Below are 16,472 nucleotides of genomic sequence, written 5' to 3' on the forward strand. Positions count from 1 at the left end.
TCAATTTACTTTGCAGAAACGTTTTATGCGAGAACAGCAACTGTGTGGGTGGAGTGCAAAGCATAAAGATCTACTGGCATTTCAACTTGAGACCTCTAACACGAGTGGGCAAACATTTCAGAACCTCCTCCTGCCAAAGAGATAGACGTGCATATTATGTGAAACAGCTGGGATATTGTGGGTGCATATCTAACATTAATGCTTAAAAACATTCTTGTACCATAGAAATTTTTTTTTTTTTTTAGTGTCCTGAGTAAATATTTCACTTGCTCAGTGTCAAGAGTCTCTTTGCTCTGCTGGCTCTACAGCCAAAGGACTTTTCTTTAGTTAAAATTTACTTTTTAGCTAAAGAAAAAAAAAGAAAAAGGTTTTACATGCATCAGGGACATTAAACTAAAACTGGATCACACCTGACAGATATTTTGGTAAAACTTGGCGTGTCCTCTTTTAGCCTGACACATGACGCCTCACCTTTTAACCTGTGTAGCATATTTCAAAGATTCCTGGGAGGTAATGAGACGAGGAAAAATCTTCCACCCGTCACAGCTTACAGGGGCAAAATATCAGCTTCACACAATGCAATGATTTGAACCCTTTCCCCTTTAGAGTTGTTGATTCTTGTGTACACGCTGTCCACAGCTGGGGAGTTTTCACGCTTCTGCAGCTGTGGAAAAAATATTTATCAACTTTTCCGGAGTCCTTAGCAGCTGTTGCATTTTGTAATCTGTAGGGTAAACGAAGACTTCAGCAGGATGTTCCAAGTGTGGCAATACCTTCTGTTCCCAAACACCCTGAGAAATAACAGGACTTCTTAAACGTGCTTTTCATTAGCACTAATAAACATCTATGACTCGTGCACTGTCAGACACGTCGAATTAAAAATGTAAAAGATCAAAATATTAAGGTTTTAAGCACAAAACACAGCTGAAAGCTTATTATTGTCCATTATAAGTAAAATAACAGAGCAGTGCAAAAGTCTCTTGCAAATGTATAGAAAATGCATGTCATGAATACAAATACAGGAGGACGTGCTGCCCATGTCTGCACCAGCACATAATGTCTTTACATACATGCAACCTGGTGTGAGGTTATTATAGTTAAAATAAAACTAAAAACCCAAACTAGATGTGGAAAAAACATTTCAACTAATTACAATAAAAACTAGAATTTTGTGATCTTGCAGACATCTTGCTTGATGAGGCATTCATGGGTTCACTGAGACAGTCAGCTGCCTTTAAAAAGTGTTTTTACTCTAATCTATGTGCTGATTTTCTTGAATTTGCACTCAGAAAAATCCCATTTGTGACCCTATATAACCACAAAGCAGCAATTGTGAGAAAAATGCAATTGAAATATATTTTTAAAAAGGGTTATTTATTCAAATAATTAATCATTAAGTTTATACCAAGTATATTTCCATTAATCTACCAATCAAGTACATTTCATTTGACCAGATTCCATTACATGTAACAGTTTACAATGGATACAATTAAATGGAAAATTTATATATTTTTAAATTAGTTCAATTTAGCAAAGTAACAAAGGAGACCATCCAGTACTCTGTCTTCTTTATTAGATTTCCTCCTGATTCTCCCAGTTTCTTTTTTCTGACTTTTGTGTTTTTCCTGCCTTTCAGCTTTGACATGATTATTTTAGCCACTGTGAGTAATAATAAAAATAACAATAATGAGAATGAATAAATAAACAGTAAACATGAACAAGAGGAGCCCATAGAGAATTTATAGAGCTCGTCTTGTAAAAGCAAATGTGTTTGTCACAGCAGTGCATTCGGTTCTTAATTCTGATTCTGATTGCAGAAGCTGCCAGACAAGACATTAAGAAGGCTATTAAGAAACTAAATATTAGAAGAAATGTGAATGTTCGCTCTGAGATATCGCCTCCATTCAATAATCACCGGAAAGACTAAAACAAACACAGAAACTAATAAAAACAAAACATTGAAACAATGAAAACTAAACTAAACAAGAAAATCTGCTCTGGGAACTAACTGAAACTAAACGGACTTAAAAACTAAAAACATAAAAATAAAAAAAATAAAAAACCCATCATAACTCTGAGCTGGTGCTGCCTCTTTAAACAGCCTGGGATGTTTTCCTTTGAGGAATGTGTCCTCTCGATAATGAAAGTGGTTTGCATTTTTGTCTCCCTGCTGTCCAGTCTAAAAAGGGGCGGTAAAAAAAGTGAGTCAAAGGTCAGCGTGTAAGCAGAGAGTGTCCGCATGTCACCTTTGATACTGAAAGCAACAATTTACACTCCAAATGCTCCCAAAACTACAATTATTTATTCAGAATTCTTCATGTAGAAATACTTTATACACATTTACATTTTTCCATTTGAGACAAACTGGTGTCATTAAAAGAAAAAAAATCAAAAGTATGAACACTCAATAGCATACGTCAAAGCTGAGTAATTTACAGTTACTAGATATGTTTCGGCTAACACACGAGAGGAAGTGAGGTTTTCACTGTTCCTATAAAGTGGGAAATCATGCCACAAATAAACTGACAACTAGCTTTTTATCCTCATGAAAAGCTACAAAAATAAAAGGAAACGTGATCAGTCAGTCCTATTAAATATTCACTGCACATCCAGGCCTGTGCTGAGAATCTGCTTTCCTCTCTAACAATAGAGATTCAGTGGAAACGTCCAGCGTCGGTGGCTCGAGCGTGTCCAGAAAGCTCTCTGCGCTTTAGCTTTACCACCTCGCCCCCGATACCGGTAGGACTGGGGCAGTGTGGTGCAGGGGGGGGGAGGGCAGTCTACTCCTACAGCCCTGGCCTATCTAAAAATAACAGCGAGAATAACACAGCAAGGGAAATGGACACGTAGGGTCTGTATTCTCCTCTTAAGTATTTCCAGCAGAGCAGAGAGGGCTGACAAAGTTCAGTACATTGCATCCTCGTATATGTCCGTCCGCAGGCAGAAGAGGATTCCTCCACCCAGCATGAAGATGGTGGCCCCCCAGCCGAGCCCATAGCCCCAGTTGAACTCGTGATAAGTCTGCAGGACCGTTCCATCGATGAACTTGATCGGGTAGAGAACCAGAGCACAGGCCTGCAGAACCACTGAAACCAGAGACAATCATGAGACACTGTTTGTTTAAAATCGTCCATTTGTCCTTTGTCCAAGCGATTAATCAACAAACCCAGTAACTCCAACACCATTAAAATAATCACTGCTACAAGTAAAGCCTTTCAGATTAATCATCCATTTAATGTTTTCTACATCATTTTATAACATAACTAGCTCGTGCTTTCAGAAGGTGAAAGCCATTTAGTTCTCCCAAAATTCATGATTCAAGTCAAAAACGTGACATTAAAGGGCCTCCTCGAGGCGAAACACAAATCTGACAGCAAACAGATGGCTGTAAAGGCAAAAAGTTACTTGTGAAAAGAGGCTTAAGTGTAAGAAGTGAGGAGGCAGCTGGTATAGGTAAGCAGAGAATGGTTATATAAAGCGATTTTCTTCTCTGCCTTTCTGTTCCGTGAGGTGATCTCGTCACAATGAGCTGCCTAAGATTTAGCACGAACAACTATAAATGAATGTCTCCTGAGGAGCCATAGATGAAAACAATTATATGCAAACACATTCTGATTATTCCCCAATAAGCCTCGTCCTGTTTATAGACGAGGACGGAATTATCATAAAGCATAAATTTGTTCTGTCTGCACTCTATAACAGTATTATTTCACACACAAAAGCATCCTGAGGAAAAAAAATAACTTTTTACTGAGTCAAAGTCAGAGCTTGTTTTCTTTCAGTACAGTATAAAAACTTCAGCAAGGGTTTGAGCTGCCAGTGGAGAAAGCATCATGCCAAAAACAAAAGAAATCAATTTAGACTTGGGAAAAAGAATTGCTGATGTTCCCAAAGCAGGAGATGTATACACAAAGTTATCACAGAGTGTCAAAAACTGGAGTGAGAAGCATCATCAAGAAATTCAAAGCGAGCTACAAAGTACCAAACAAGCCTAGCAGCCTAGGGAAAGAAAACTAGCGAGAGACGTGTCTAAAGACCCCAGAACAACTGCAAAGACATGTGAATGACTGAGCCAAATCAGGAAGTGTAGTCTTAAAGTAAAGACTGTTAGGCAGCAGACCAAGAAAATTCCTATTTTGCAAATTCAGGCTAGACTTAAATATGCCAAGGACAACCTGGAGAAAGATTAGATGAGATGGATGAGACAAAACTAGTGTTCTCTGGCCACAGAGATGGAAGGAAGAGGTGTACAACCCACACCATACTCTGTGGTGCAAGTATTATGCTAAGAGAGTGCTTCAGTGCATCTGGAATTGGGAATCTCATCAAGGTGGAAGGAATAAAAAAGGAGGATATGTGAAGATTTGGACAGAAAACCTCAAGCAGTCAGCAGCTAAACGGGGTCTGGGTGATCGCTTTGTTTTCTAACGCAACGACCCAAAACACACTTCACACTCCTGGTGAAGGACGACCTCCAGAAGATCAACATCAGAAGTCAAAGCCCTGACTTGAATCCTACTGAAAATCTGTGGAGTGAACTGAAGACCAAGGTCCATGACAGGACACCATCACATCTGGAGGAGAGATTCCCCAAAGAAGAATGGACTGGGATTGCTCAGCAGACGCGTGAGAGACACGCTGAAAACTACAGCTAACAACTGCAGGCTGTTATCCAGCAAAAAGGACACACAACTGACTGTTAGCATCAGGAGTGCTAATAATTTTGACCTTGGTAATGTTCGTTTATTTTAAGTGAAATTATTATTTTTTTCTTATGTGCAAAGTAAAATGATTTAAGCATCCACAGTAAAAGTAGGTTGTTTGGAAAAGCTGTTTTACTCTAATAATTCTGTCCTTTGTTTAAATGATTTGGCTGACGCGCAATCTAAGGAAAATATATCTAGCCTCAATCCGTGCATAACAAGAATTAGCTTTTTATAGCATTCACTTATCTTGCGAGGATCAAAAAGCGCTTTAAGAGAGGGAAAAAAAAGTGTGTTACAGCATTCATGGGCTTCTGTGTTTTCTATCTAGTTTGTCATCTCCATAAATAGACGCTTTTGAAGAGAACAATCTTTGTGTGACACCCCTCCCTGTGGGTTTCTTGCTCGCTGGAAGCTGGAAGCTTTTTGAAGTGGCCTGTCTTTAATTCCCCCAGAGTGATTGACGTTAACGGCAGATTCTGGCTTTTAAACTAAAACCAGTCTCCCAGCTCTCTCTCACACTCTCTCGTCTTTTTGGTGAAGCGTGGAACAATCATCTTTATTCTTTTCATCTCAATGACACACGAGGTATCACACGAGGAAACAGCTTCCAGGGCTGTGAATCATTTTCCTTTGCATCGCGCAGGATGCAGAAGTCCAGGCGTCGGTGTTCAAAAGGGTACTGTGGCCTTCTCTTACAAACGGCTCCAGTTCGTTTTCACGCATGCTAGGTGACGCCTGAGGAACGGTCTTTGTGCAAGTATGACTCCGCCTTTCCTTCCTATGGGAAGAAGCAATGGGTGTGAAGGAGGAATGGCTGTAGCCTGAGACTGCGGTGCTGCTGATGGAGCCCAGGCTGAGCTTGTTCCCTGCTGAGGTCATATTTCTGGACAGAAAGTAAATACCTCACAGTCACAGTCAAGCCAAGGGGTATTTAACAGTCCAGCCCTTCTGCTGTTGCTCCGTCGAGGACTGCGTGCCTGTGTGGCGGCCGTATTCTTGCAAGGCTCTTAAAGTAATTACACATAGGAAAGGATAACACAGCATTCCCCTGCTTTTCCGTCAGTGGCTAACAGTCAAAACCACAGCCATTAAGTCGACCACAGTGGTCCTTTGTGAGTGAGGTTTCAGATACAGAGCAAGACAAAGATCCCTTACAGTTTCCCTTCAGCAGCACACTGTTATCTAATGCTGTATTTAAAAGGCAATGCATACTGTTTGTACTTGCAACAGAAACCAGAAAACTTGCAACAGAAATACTTTAACAAATAAAGAAACACTTTCATTCAGAGTGTGTGACTTTGAAAGATGATACAAGTCTTGTTTCTACACTCAACATGAATCTGCTCCAGGCTCGGTTAGCTAATCACACAGACTGTAACAAGAGGAAACTGGTAACAGAATCCACCTACCAGCTCATTCGACACCCACACAGCAGCATACCTTACTGTTTCATGAAAGAAATGAACTCATTTTAAAATTGATGGTAGCAACAAGTCTCAAAAACGTTGGGACAGGAGCAACAAAAGCCTGGAAAAATAAGTGGAACTAAAAAAAGAAAAAGAAAAAGGATGGGGTCCACCAATCTATAAGTGATGGAACAAATTTAGAAGAATATTCCTTAATCTACAACTGTTAAGAGTTTCAATACCTCTATGTCCACAGTACATTATTTCAAAAGATTCAAGAATCTGGGAAATCTCCACGCACAAGGGCAAATTCCAAAAAATTACTGGATGCCCGTAATAGTCGGGCCCACAGGCAGCACTGCATTAAAACAGGAATCATTCTGTCACGGAAATCACCGTCTGTTAACACAGTTCACCGTGCTATCCACAAAAGTAAAGAAGAAGCCATGTGAGCACGATCCAGAAACTCTGCCGTCTTCTCTGGGCCTAAGCTCATCTAAAACATACTGAGGCAAAGTGGAAAACTGATCTGAGATCAGACGAATCGGAAACTGGAATTCTTTTTGGAAAACTACAGGGAGTGCAGAATTATTAGGCAAGTTGTATTTTTGAGGAATAATTGTATTATTGAACAACAACCATGTTCTCAATGAACCCAAAAAACTCATTAATATCAAAGCTGAATGTTTTTGGACGTAGTTTTTAGTTTTAGCTATTTTAGGAGGATATCTGTGTGTGCAGGTGACTATTACTGTGCATAATTATTAGGCAACTTAACAAAAAACAAATATATACCCATTCCAATTATTTATTTTTACCAGTGAAACCAATCTAACATCTCCACATTCACAAATATACATTTCTGACATTCAAAAACAAAACAAAAACAAATCAGCGACCAATATAGCCACCTTTCTTTGCAAGGACACTCAAAAGCCTGCCATCCATGGATTCTGTCAGTGTTTTGATCTGTTCACCATCAACATTGCGTGCAGCAGCAACCACAGCCTCCCAGACACTGTTCAGAGAGGTGTACTGTTTTCCCTCCTTGTAAATCTCACATTTGATGATGGACCACAGGTTCTCAATGGGGTTCAGATCAGGTGAACAAGGAGGCCATGTCATTAGTTTTTCTTCTTTTATACCCTTTCTTGCCAGCCACGCTGTGGAGTACTTGGACGCGTGTGATGGAGTATTGTCCTGCATGAAAATCATGTTTTTCTTGAAGGATGCAGACTTCTTCCTGTACCACTGCTTGAAGAAGGTGTCTTCCAGAAACTGGCAGTAGGACTGGGAGTTGAGCTTGACTCCATCCTCAACCCGAAAAGGCCCCACAAGCTCATCTTTGATGATACCAGCCCAAACCAGTAATCCACCTCCACCTTGCTGGCGTCTGAGTCGGACTGGAGCTCTCTGCCCTTTACCAATCCAGCCACGGGTCCATCCATCTGGCCCATCAAGACTCACTCTCATTTCATCAGTCCATAAAACCTTAGAAAAACCAGTCTTGAGATATTTCTTGGCCCAGTCTTGACGTTTCAGCTTGTGTGTCTTGTTCAGTGGTGGTCGTCTTTCAGCCTTTCTTACCTTGGCCATGTCTCTGAGTATTGCACACCTTGTGCTTTTGGGCACTCCAGTGATGTTGCAGCTCTGAAATATGGCCAAACTGGTGGCAAGTGGCATCTTGGCAGCTGCACGCTTGACTTTTCTCAGTTCATGGGCAGTTATTTTGCGCCTTGGTTTTTCCACACGCTTCTTGCGAACCTGTTGACTATTTTGAATGAAACGCTTGATTGTTCGATGATCACGCTTCAGAAGCTTTGCAATTTTGAGACTGCTGCATCCCTCTGCAAGATATCTCACTATTTTTGACTTTTCTGAGCCTTTCAAGTCCTTCTTTTGACCCATTTTGCCAAAGGAAAGGACGTTGCCTAATAATTATGCACACCTGATATAGGGTGTTGATGTCATTAGACCACACCCCTTCTCATTACAGAGATGCACATCACCTAATATGCTTAATTGGTAGTAGGCTTTCGAGCCTATACAGCTTGGAGTAAGACAACATGCATGAAGAGGATGATGTGGACAAAATACTCATTTGCCTAATAATTCTGCACTCCCTGTATGGAGAAGAGATCTTGTCCATCTTGTTGACAGCAATCAGTCCAAAAGCATCTCTGATGGTATGGCTGCGTACATATTTAGAAAGACACCGTCGGCACTCAAAGCTCCCAGAATCCAATTTCAGACATGACCGGGACATCATTCCACTCAGCAGCGATAAACATAGCATTGTTCCAACTTTTTACAGACATATTGCCGCCATTACACTTAATTTTTCCTTTTTTTTTTTTTTTAAAAAAAGGGACACTTTCTCAAATACGTTTCCTTTATTAAATAAAATAAAATAAAGATTTATGCTGTTTGCAAAACATAATTTTCTGTTTTTATTTACATTTACATTTTACAGCATCCAAGCTTTTTAGAATTGGGGTTGTAGATTTCTTAAAATGTGACAGTTATTACTTCAGGTTTGGTCTACAGGCACAGTGTAAAACTGTCTGCTCCTTATATAATTTTATTTCGCAAACTGGAAAACTTGAACTTGGCACGAGTGAAGTAGCAGAAAGTGGTTTGCGCTTCATCACCGTTTTGAAAGTAAAGTGAGCACAATCTTTGAGTCAGTCACTTTGGTGCCGTATACCATTTGGAGCAATATGCTCTGACCGCTCGTTTTAATTATACGCTTTTAATTTATATTCATTCTCATCAGTGTCACAGTTTATTTTTACCCTAAGGGCAATTCTTACAAAGCACGCAAGAAGCAGCAGTCCAACTACGAGGCAGTTATGGGCGAGGAGTCTGTGGTGGCTTTTTTTTGTTTTTTTCCTCTCAGTGACTTCACTTTGTTGGTAAGTCTGCAAATTCTGTGGCTGCCTTTTCTTGGCACATCAGCCTGCAGGTCTCCAGAGGCAATACCACAGAGAAAACAAGCTCAGCCTGCAAGGCTCACTCGCCTGTGTCTTTTGCATGCTTCTATTTAATGTGAGCAGTGGAGCACAAACACAGGCATATATGGAAACTGCTGAAACACTGGGTTATTAGCCAAACATTATAAAAAGTGAATGAATGAATAAATAAATATATGGGAAAGGTGACATACCTGCAGTGAAGAGGAATATTGCCACAGTGCGGTAGTGTTGTCTTTGCGTGCCCCTGCACAGGGAAATAACGGCCACCAAAAAGGCCACCAGAGTCGTGGCTGCACCGACACCTAGCAACACCAGGGTGGCGATCTGCCAGTCTGCAAGAACAGGACACATGCAGGTTAAAGAGGAGCATCCTACTCATCAACAAAAGCTCGATTCACAGTTGAGCACGGCTGAATTGAACCGCTGTGTTGACAAACACGAAACAAGAGCTAATCCTGCAGAGAGAACTGAATGACGCAGAGAGCCATCAGGCCCGCATCAGGAATGCAACCGTCAAGAACATAATTAGTGACTCAAAGTCCCTGTAATGAGAACAGATGCAAAAATCCAAGGCTGAATCTCACGTTATTTAATCTTAGTTGTCCTGCTGGTTGGCTACATTTTTGCCCTACTTTTCTAGCTGTTCATATTTGTGCATGTCAACAAACTACATTTTTAGTCCTAAGACAGTATCATGTGGCAACCTCTGGAATTAAAAAAAAAAATCAGGCCTGTGCAGAAATGTCAAGAACTGCATACAAATGGAGACAAATCAGCAGCCCTATGTTCAAATGTTAAACTTTGCAAGAAAAATAAAACTTTTTTTTTTTTTGCAATCTGGTAAAAAAAAGAACAAACACATCTGTTTTTTAAAACTAATATACAGCTTTGTGACAATTCTGCCATTTATTTTCTTTAATGCTCGTTTAACTTGCATTAAGGCTTCAAAGCAGGAGGTTGGCAGGTAGATGCTGTTACCTCCACCTGTCTGCAAACTCAGTCAGTGAAATGCATGGTTAATTCCATTCCAGGCACGTCCAGCTCCAGTTTTGATGGGTGAAATTCTAGTTTTCAATTGGTCTCTTTTTATGCCCAGTCATGTTACCGACCTGCTCCTAAGTAGCTGCAAAATGCCTGTGCTCCAACTTTCTTGAGATGTGCTGTTGATGTATCCATCATATAATAGTAAAATGTCTCAGTTTAAACATTCAATATGTTTATTATGGTCTACTGCAAATACAAATATGGGTTTCTGAAATCTGCAAACCATTACACTCATTTTTATTTATATTTTATGCAGGGTTCCAACTTTCTTGGAACTGAGTTTGTAATCAAAATTTTCCAAATACAGTCTATGGTTATGTATTATGTATATGTCTCCTTGGTCCTTGGAGGCTTTGGGTTATGAAACAGGAGTTTGTGATTGTGAATGCCAGCTTCTTCCAAATTCTTGCAGCCACAGTGGCTTTTTTAATGCCACATTTACTTAACATATTCCAAACAAACTGCTCCTGTTGGAAAAGTAAAACTAAAATCTTCCTGCGCGTCACATTCTTTCCTGGGAAGACCTCCACAGCACCAGGCTTTTAAAAGCAGCACGTGGCCTTTTTTGAATGGAGCTTAACTCTGTTCAAGCAAGTGTTGGTACAGAGACTGAAACCAGCAACACATTCAGGAGAAAATCTTTTGTCTGCTCGACCTTGATTGCGCATCCTCTCTTTGATCTCCCGCCCTACCTTAAACGACTTGGCTCGGAAAGAGAATTTGCATTTGGTTAACAAGCTCACCGCACAATTTTCGCTGGGTGTGTCTCTCCCTGAGCTTCTGGTTATTTGTCATAATGATGGTAAAAAGCTATGGTGAATTTTTCTATCAGGAACTGCCACTGTAGATGAAATTCAAGAACAAGGGTGAGAACCTTTGTACGTGCCTAATTAGTCTCTTTCGCCACTGGATGAACTGCACCTTTAACCTCAACACACCCATCCGCTCTTGTTTTAATGAGTTCTGCAGACACTCAGAGCAACAAACCCGCCTCCTATTCACCCCAACACATTCCACAATATCAAAGAGAGGTCAATCACACCAAGGGTGCATGTGCAAAGTCCTGTGAAAAATGATCAACAGCTAAAAATTTTAAATATTTTAAACATTTAAGCCACAAAATGAGGAAACTTAAATGGAACGGTCCAATTTTATCCTTGAAGTCTTCCTTTATTTATTTCAATAGTAACAGTGAGCGACTGTGTGTTTAATAAAGATGAAAGCTCCTGCTAATAGCCTTACTGTACAGGACAAAAGTCAACTGTTCCCAAATCTAGTAAATTTAATGCGGATTTGCTTCCCTGGGGGGAAAGGATGGGGGTCGGGGGACGTGGCTTTTCTGCCTGACAAAAGACGACTTAGGGGGTCCTGGCTTGGTGAGGTCGATGAAGGGGAAGATGCTGAATGTGTCTCTCCAAATCCACTAAAAGCCTTCTGCTTGCTGGGGTGGGTTAACTCTTTGTGTGCCAGAGGGATTATGCATAGCTTTCTTGCATATAAACACTTTACCTAAGCACAGAGTTAAAGCATTAGAAAACAATGAGCACCAGCCCTTTGTTAAATAGTTCTCATCCAGCTGTCACAAAAATCAACAGTTAAAGCTTGGTCAGGTGTGGCTTTGTCACTGAGCATCACTGTGAGGCTGTCACGGTGAAACCACGTCATCGATCTGGAATGTAGAGAGGAAATTTATCAGCTGCGCGAGAAGTCTGAATGCCTCATCTATTGACCAGCAGCCAACTAAAACAAAGTCTGCCCAGGGGATGGTGGTCAGAGCTTGTAGTCAGACTGTTTGCGCAGTCCAGTATCCTCTTTGTTTATTTCAAAACAGGATATATCCTGTGCGCTATGACATAATTACAAACACCACATCACTAAAACCACCCTTCAGATCGAAAACGTGTTTATAGGATCAATCTGAGCTGTAAACAACAAAAAACTTGGTCGTGGGTTTTCAACCTCTTCAACAAACAAAACAGCATTCGGGCTCCAAGAGCAACAGCGCACTGTTAAACAAACAAAACACACTGTTCCTACCAGATGTGAGGGTGGAGAAGCAGCTCCACTGGGGCTCGTCCGTGGGATGCCGAGCCACCGATTGGGAGCATGACTCCCACAGAGACAGGGAGAAATGCTCCGCGGTGACCCAGGCTGGACTGAGTAGAGCCACCACGTCCAGACACAGCGCCAGGAAGACGCACAGCAGAGCGATGAGCTTGAAGGGTCGGAACACGTACACCTCGTTCACGGACATCTTCTCCTCACAGGGTACACGGCAGCACGTCGGTCACAGTTACTAAACTCGCTGGAGGTCTGCGTGCTTCCTCTCCCACCATAGCCCACACTGCTCCACGCGTGTCCAGCTGGAACAGTTTAACAGGAGACATCCGGTTGAATCAGTTTTTCAAAATAATCCATTTTATGGGTTTATATTATATTATATTATATTATATTATATTATATTATATTATATTATATTATATTATATTATATTATATTATATTATATTGGCAGTATTTTTGGTATAGTGATAACATTACATTATTATTTTCAGGTTACATTTACTGCTTTGTTAACTTTCTTTGTATAAATTAGGGGTGTCAAACATTAGGCCAAGGGCCCAGAATCGGCCCAGAAAAGACTCCAGCCCGATCATCCGGAGTTTTGACTAAATTTTCGTATGTTTTACATATAAAAACATATAATAAAGACTCCACCAACTCATTGCCGTTCATACTAAAAAACAAAGTAAGTAATGAACAATTAAATGACGAAAAAAATTGTTTTCTACTATCTACTCTAACATTTTTTTTAATTGAATTTCTATTTGTTTTGCTTTTATAGTTCATAGTAAAGAATATTCTCTGTGAATTAATTCATGGAAACAGCCCGAGCAATGAATCACCAAAATGTTTTTCTGTGATTTTAGACATTTATCATAGTTTTACTGGTCTGGCCCATGTAAGATCAAAGTTAGCTGCATATGGACTCAATCTAAAACAATTTTGGCATCCCTGGTGTAAATGATCGCAAAGAAAAAAGGTTGCAGTGTAAAGTGGAATGCCATTTATTTATTTGTCTTTTTAGCTATGAAAAAAATTAAGTAAAATAAAATAAAATCTCTAAATAAACAGACACACAAAGACAAAACCACATTTAACTGTTATTTGTTATTTGTCAGTTCGTGAACTCAGTACATAAATCCTATAGTATTCCTCCTGAGATACACGAGTGTCAGTGTCTGTGCTTTTATTTTGAAATGCAAGTCATCGTATTCAGACTTGTTTTAGATCTTTGTGGATTGGTTTGTTGTCAGGCGCCCAACAAGTTTGTAAAAATAAAGAAATTCTCAAAAGCAGTGGTCGAAAAAAGTATTTTCTTCTGTGTACACAATAGAAGGATTTAAATGCTGAAAAACACATTATACATATTATACAGCAAGGCGGAAGAAACGACATTATTAAAGCTCAGCTAAACTCAGTGAACACAGTAGGATAAAGTAGGTTTGTGTATAGAGTGACTAAACAGACTAAACAGTAACACAATGACACCTTCAAAGGGGCAGATTCTGATAAACATGCAGAGATTTCCTCCGCCTGAGTTTAGACAATAGTTGGGATTTAAAATAGTTTTTTTTTAATTATTTTTATTATTTTATAAATGTTTGTGTATATCTGCATTAGCTTTCGTGAATGGAAAGTACCTCAGATCACATTGCGAGCTGCCCCTTTTGGCATCGCCCATAAACCAAAGCAAATATTGTGATGTTTTAATAATCCAGCAGAGGGCACACATGCGACATTCTCTAGCAAAAACTATTTCTGCTCTCACCACTTTCATACACTTTGTGTTGTTGATTTTAGAAAGACCAACAGAGGGATTTTTATGCACAGGCTGACCACAGAAATCCTGTGTTTGTTGGGAATTGTTGTGACAGTGCAACAGAGGAACTGACTGTCAGCTTCTTGGTATTTTCTGTTAATCCTGATTTGGCCTCTTCTAACACTCAGTGTGTAGGCTGAGCTCTCTGAAATTTTTTTAACCTCTTTTGTAAAACAATCCCTCAATGATCCATGTCTAAACGCATACGTTGTATATCGTCCATAAACAGCAGCAGATTAAAAAAACAAACACCTAATAAATCCTTAAATTAAATGACAAGGGTAAAATGAGATTTAACTTTTTAAATTTTCTCACAGCACAAATTATATATAAAGCAATAAATAACCTGCTTCCTGACAATATTCTAAAAATGTTTTCTAAAAGGGAACGGGGATACAATTTGAGGGGGGAATTAAATTTAAAACATCCTCGTATCCGTACAACATTAAAAAGTTTTTGCATCTCTGTGTGTGGAGTGAAGCTGTGGAACAGACTAAGTAAAGATATGAAGCAATGTCCAAGCATGGCGCAGTTTAAAAAGCGGTTTAAGGATATGGTTTTTACAGGGTACAGGGAAAAGGTAGAGGTAGATATGTGTATGTGTGTGTATGTATGTGTGTATGTATGTGTGTATGTACATATATATATATATATATATATATATATATATATATATATATATATATATATATATATATATATATATATATATAATTGTAGGTTGTGTATCCTTCAGGTGTTAATAGGGTTATTGAAAATGTGTATATGTGCGTATGTGTGTATATACGTAGGTATGGATAGATAGAAACATATATGTGTATATATTAAAAAAAATAAAATAAAATTACACATAACATATAATGTAATTACAAGGAGGTATTTCTGTAGTCTGTTGATACTAGATAGTGGAAAAGGGGTGGGATTAAATAAGCTTATGCTTCTTCCTGCTCCTTTTTGAACATGGACGTTATTTGGAGTTGTGGTTGCTCGTTTTCCTTTTGTTTGCTTTGTTCATTTGTCTCTTTTAATTCTATTTTTTTTTATACTTTTTCAACATGTTCAAAATAAAGATTCAATCAATCAATCAATCAATCAATCAATCAATCAATCAATCAATCAATCAATCAATCAATCACTATACAGTATTAGAGAGGAACAAAACTCCCACACTCACAAATAAACAAAGAAACGAATGCAATGCAATGCAAAAAATAAGTACACATTTAAACAGTAAAAGATATCAGTGTGTGTTTGGTTTTAGAAATTAATGCCTGTATTTATTTTTGATATTATGTTTGATGTATTTAAGGCAATATTGTTTTACTGAGGCATTTATTTTCTCTGAAAGAAAAAGGATTGCTCCTCTATGCAGCATGATCATGTTGAGGTTCTTCTTCAGTCCATATGCCTTGTGATATATTTCCATCTTCTGGTGAACTGCATAACTGCAGGGTATGAACTCCAAGGTGAGGCCGTGCTTGCAGGAAGTTTTTCGGAATTAATAAGTTGAATAGTTCCAAAAGTTTGTCTAAAGATGGAGGTAAGACAGTGGAGGTGAGAGTGTTTTCACATATTGCCACTGTTACAGTGCTGGAGCAGGGTGCAATTATTCTAACAACTGCTTCCACTGTCACACCAACAAGAACAAGAACAAGAGATGCTTACTATCCTTACATGGTGCAGATAGCAAGTTAAAGTGACCGATTTACTTGATTCCACAAAAAATGCAAAAAAAGATAAAAGGAAAGGGAGTAGATGTGATTGAATTTTGTTGGACCTTCACACAGTTTTGGTTGAGCAAATTATTGACCAAAAAACTGTCAAACATCTGCCTCACATGATATCAGCAGTGCTAAACCAGTTGTTTTGACCTACTTTGGCAGCTTATACTTCCATTTCCTCTTTCTTTTTTCCACCTTGAATGTGACCTGCTCCATGAGAAATATTGCAAGAAAAATGCAAAAAAAAAAGCAAGAAAAATAGTTTTCTTGCAGCACTGATTACATTTGTGTATATATATTATCATGATAATTATTATCATTATTTTTGGTTTTTAACAGTTTTGCCACTTGAAGAAATGCATTACACACTTTCAACATCCAAGCCTGATTATTTATTTTGTACAAAAGACATAATGGATGTACAAATATTTTAAGTACATGATTTTTTTTCTCTAACTAAAGTTGCCTTGTGTAAAGTACAAACAAAACGGAGTACTTTGAATTACACCTCTGCTGCCTTCCTGCCCATTTGGGTTTAATTCTACCCCTATCATTTGTTGCCTGGATTACAGGTTTTCAGTGTATCTGACATAATGAGAGTTTCAGACTAATGCCACCCTTCTCAGTCCTAATGGCACTGCCAAGCTGCCAGCAGGGCATCTGAGTAGGGGGGATCTAGTATTAGGCATATCCATGGACAGAGCGTTGCTCGTTTCCTTTAAACGCCCCTCCTCCCCG

At 39.2% G+C, this 16,472-nt stretch overlaps 1 protein-coding gene across 1 annotated transcript; it reads right to left on the bottom strand.

Moving 5' to 3' along the window:
- Positions 1–2,280: 2,280 nt before the first annotated feature.
- On the bottom strand, positions 2,281–12,516 carry LOC113030905 (transmembrane protein 47-like). Its single transcript, XM_026182697.2, has 3 exons — positions 12,169–12,516; positions 9,279–9,419; positions 2,281–3,086 (listed from the first exon to the last, which is right to left on the bottom strand). The coding sequence occupies exons 1-3, from the start codon at positions 12,383–12,385 to the stop codon at positions 2,905–2,907; spliced, it is 540 nt and encodes a 179-aa protein (XP_026038482.1). The 5' UTR covers positions 12,386–12,516; the 3' UTR covers positions 2,281–2,904.
- Positions 12,517–16,472: the final 3,956 nt, after the last annotated feature.

The sequence above is a fragment of the Astatotilapia calliptera genome, chromosome 10, assembly GCF_964374335.1.
Source record: "Astatotilapia calliptera chromosome 10, fAstCal68.1, whole genome shotgun sequence".
Taxonomy (NCBI): domain Eukaryota; kingdom Metazoa; phylum Chordata; class Actinopteri; order Cichliformes; family Cichlidae; genus Astatotilapia; species Astatotilapia calliptera.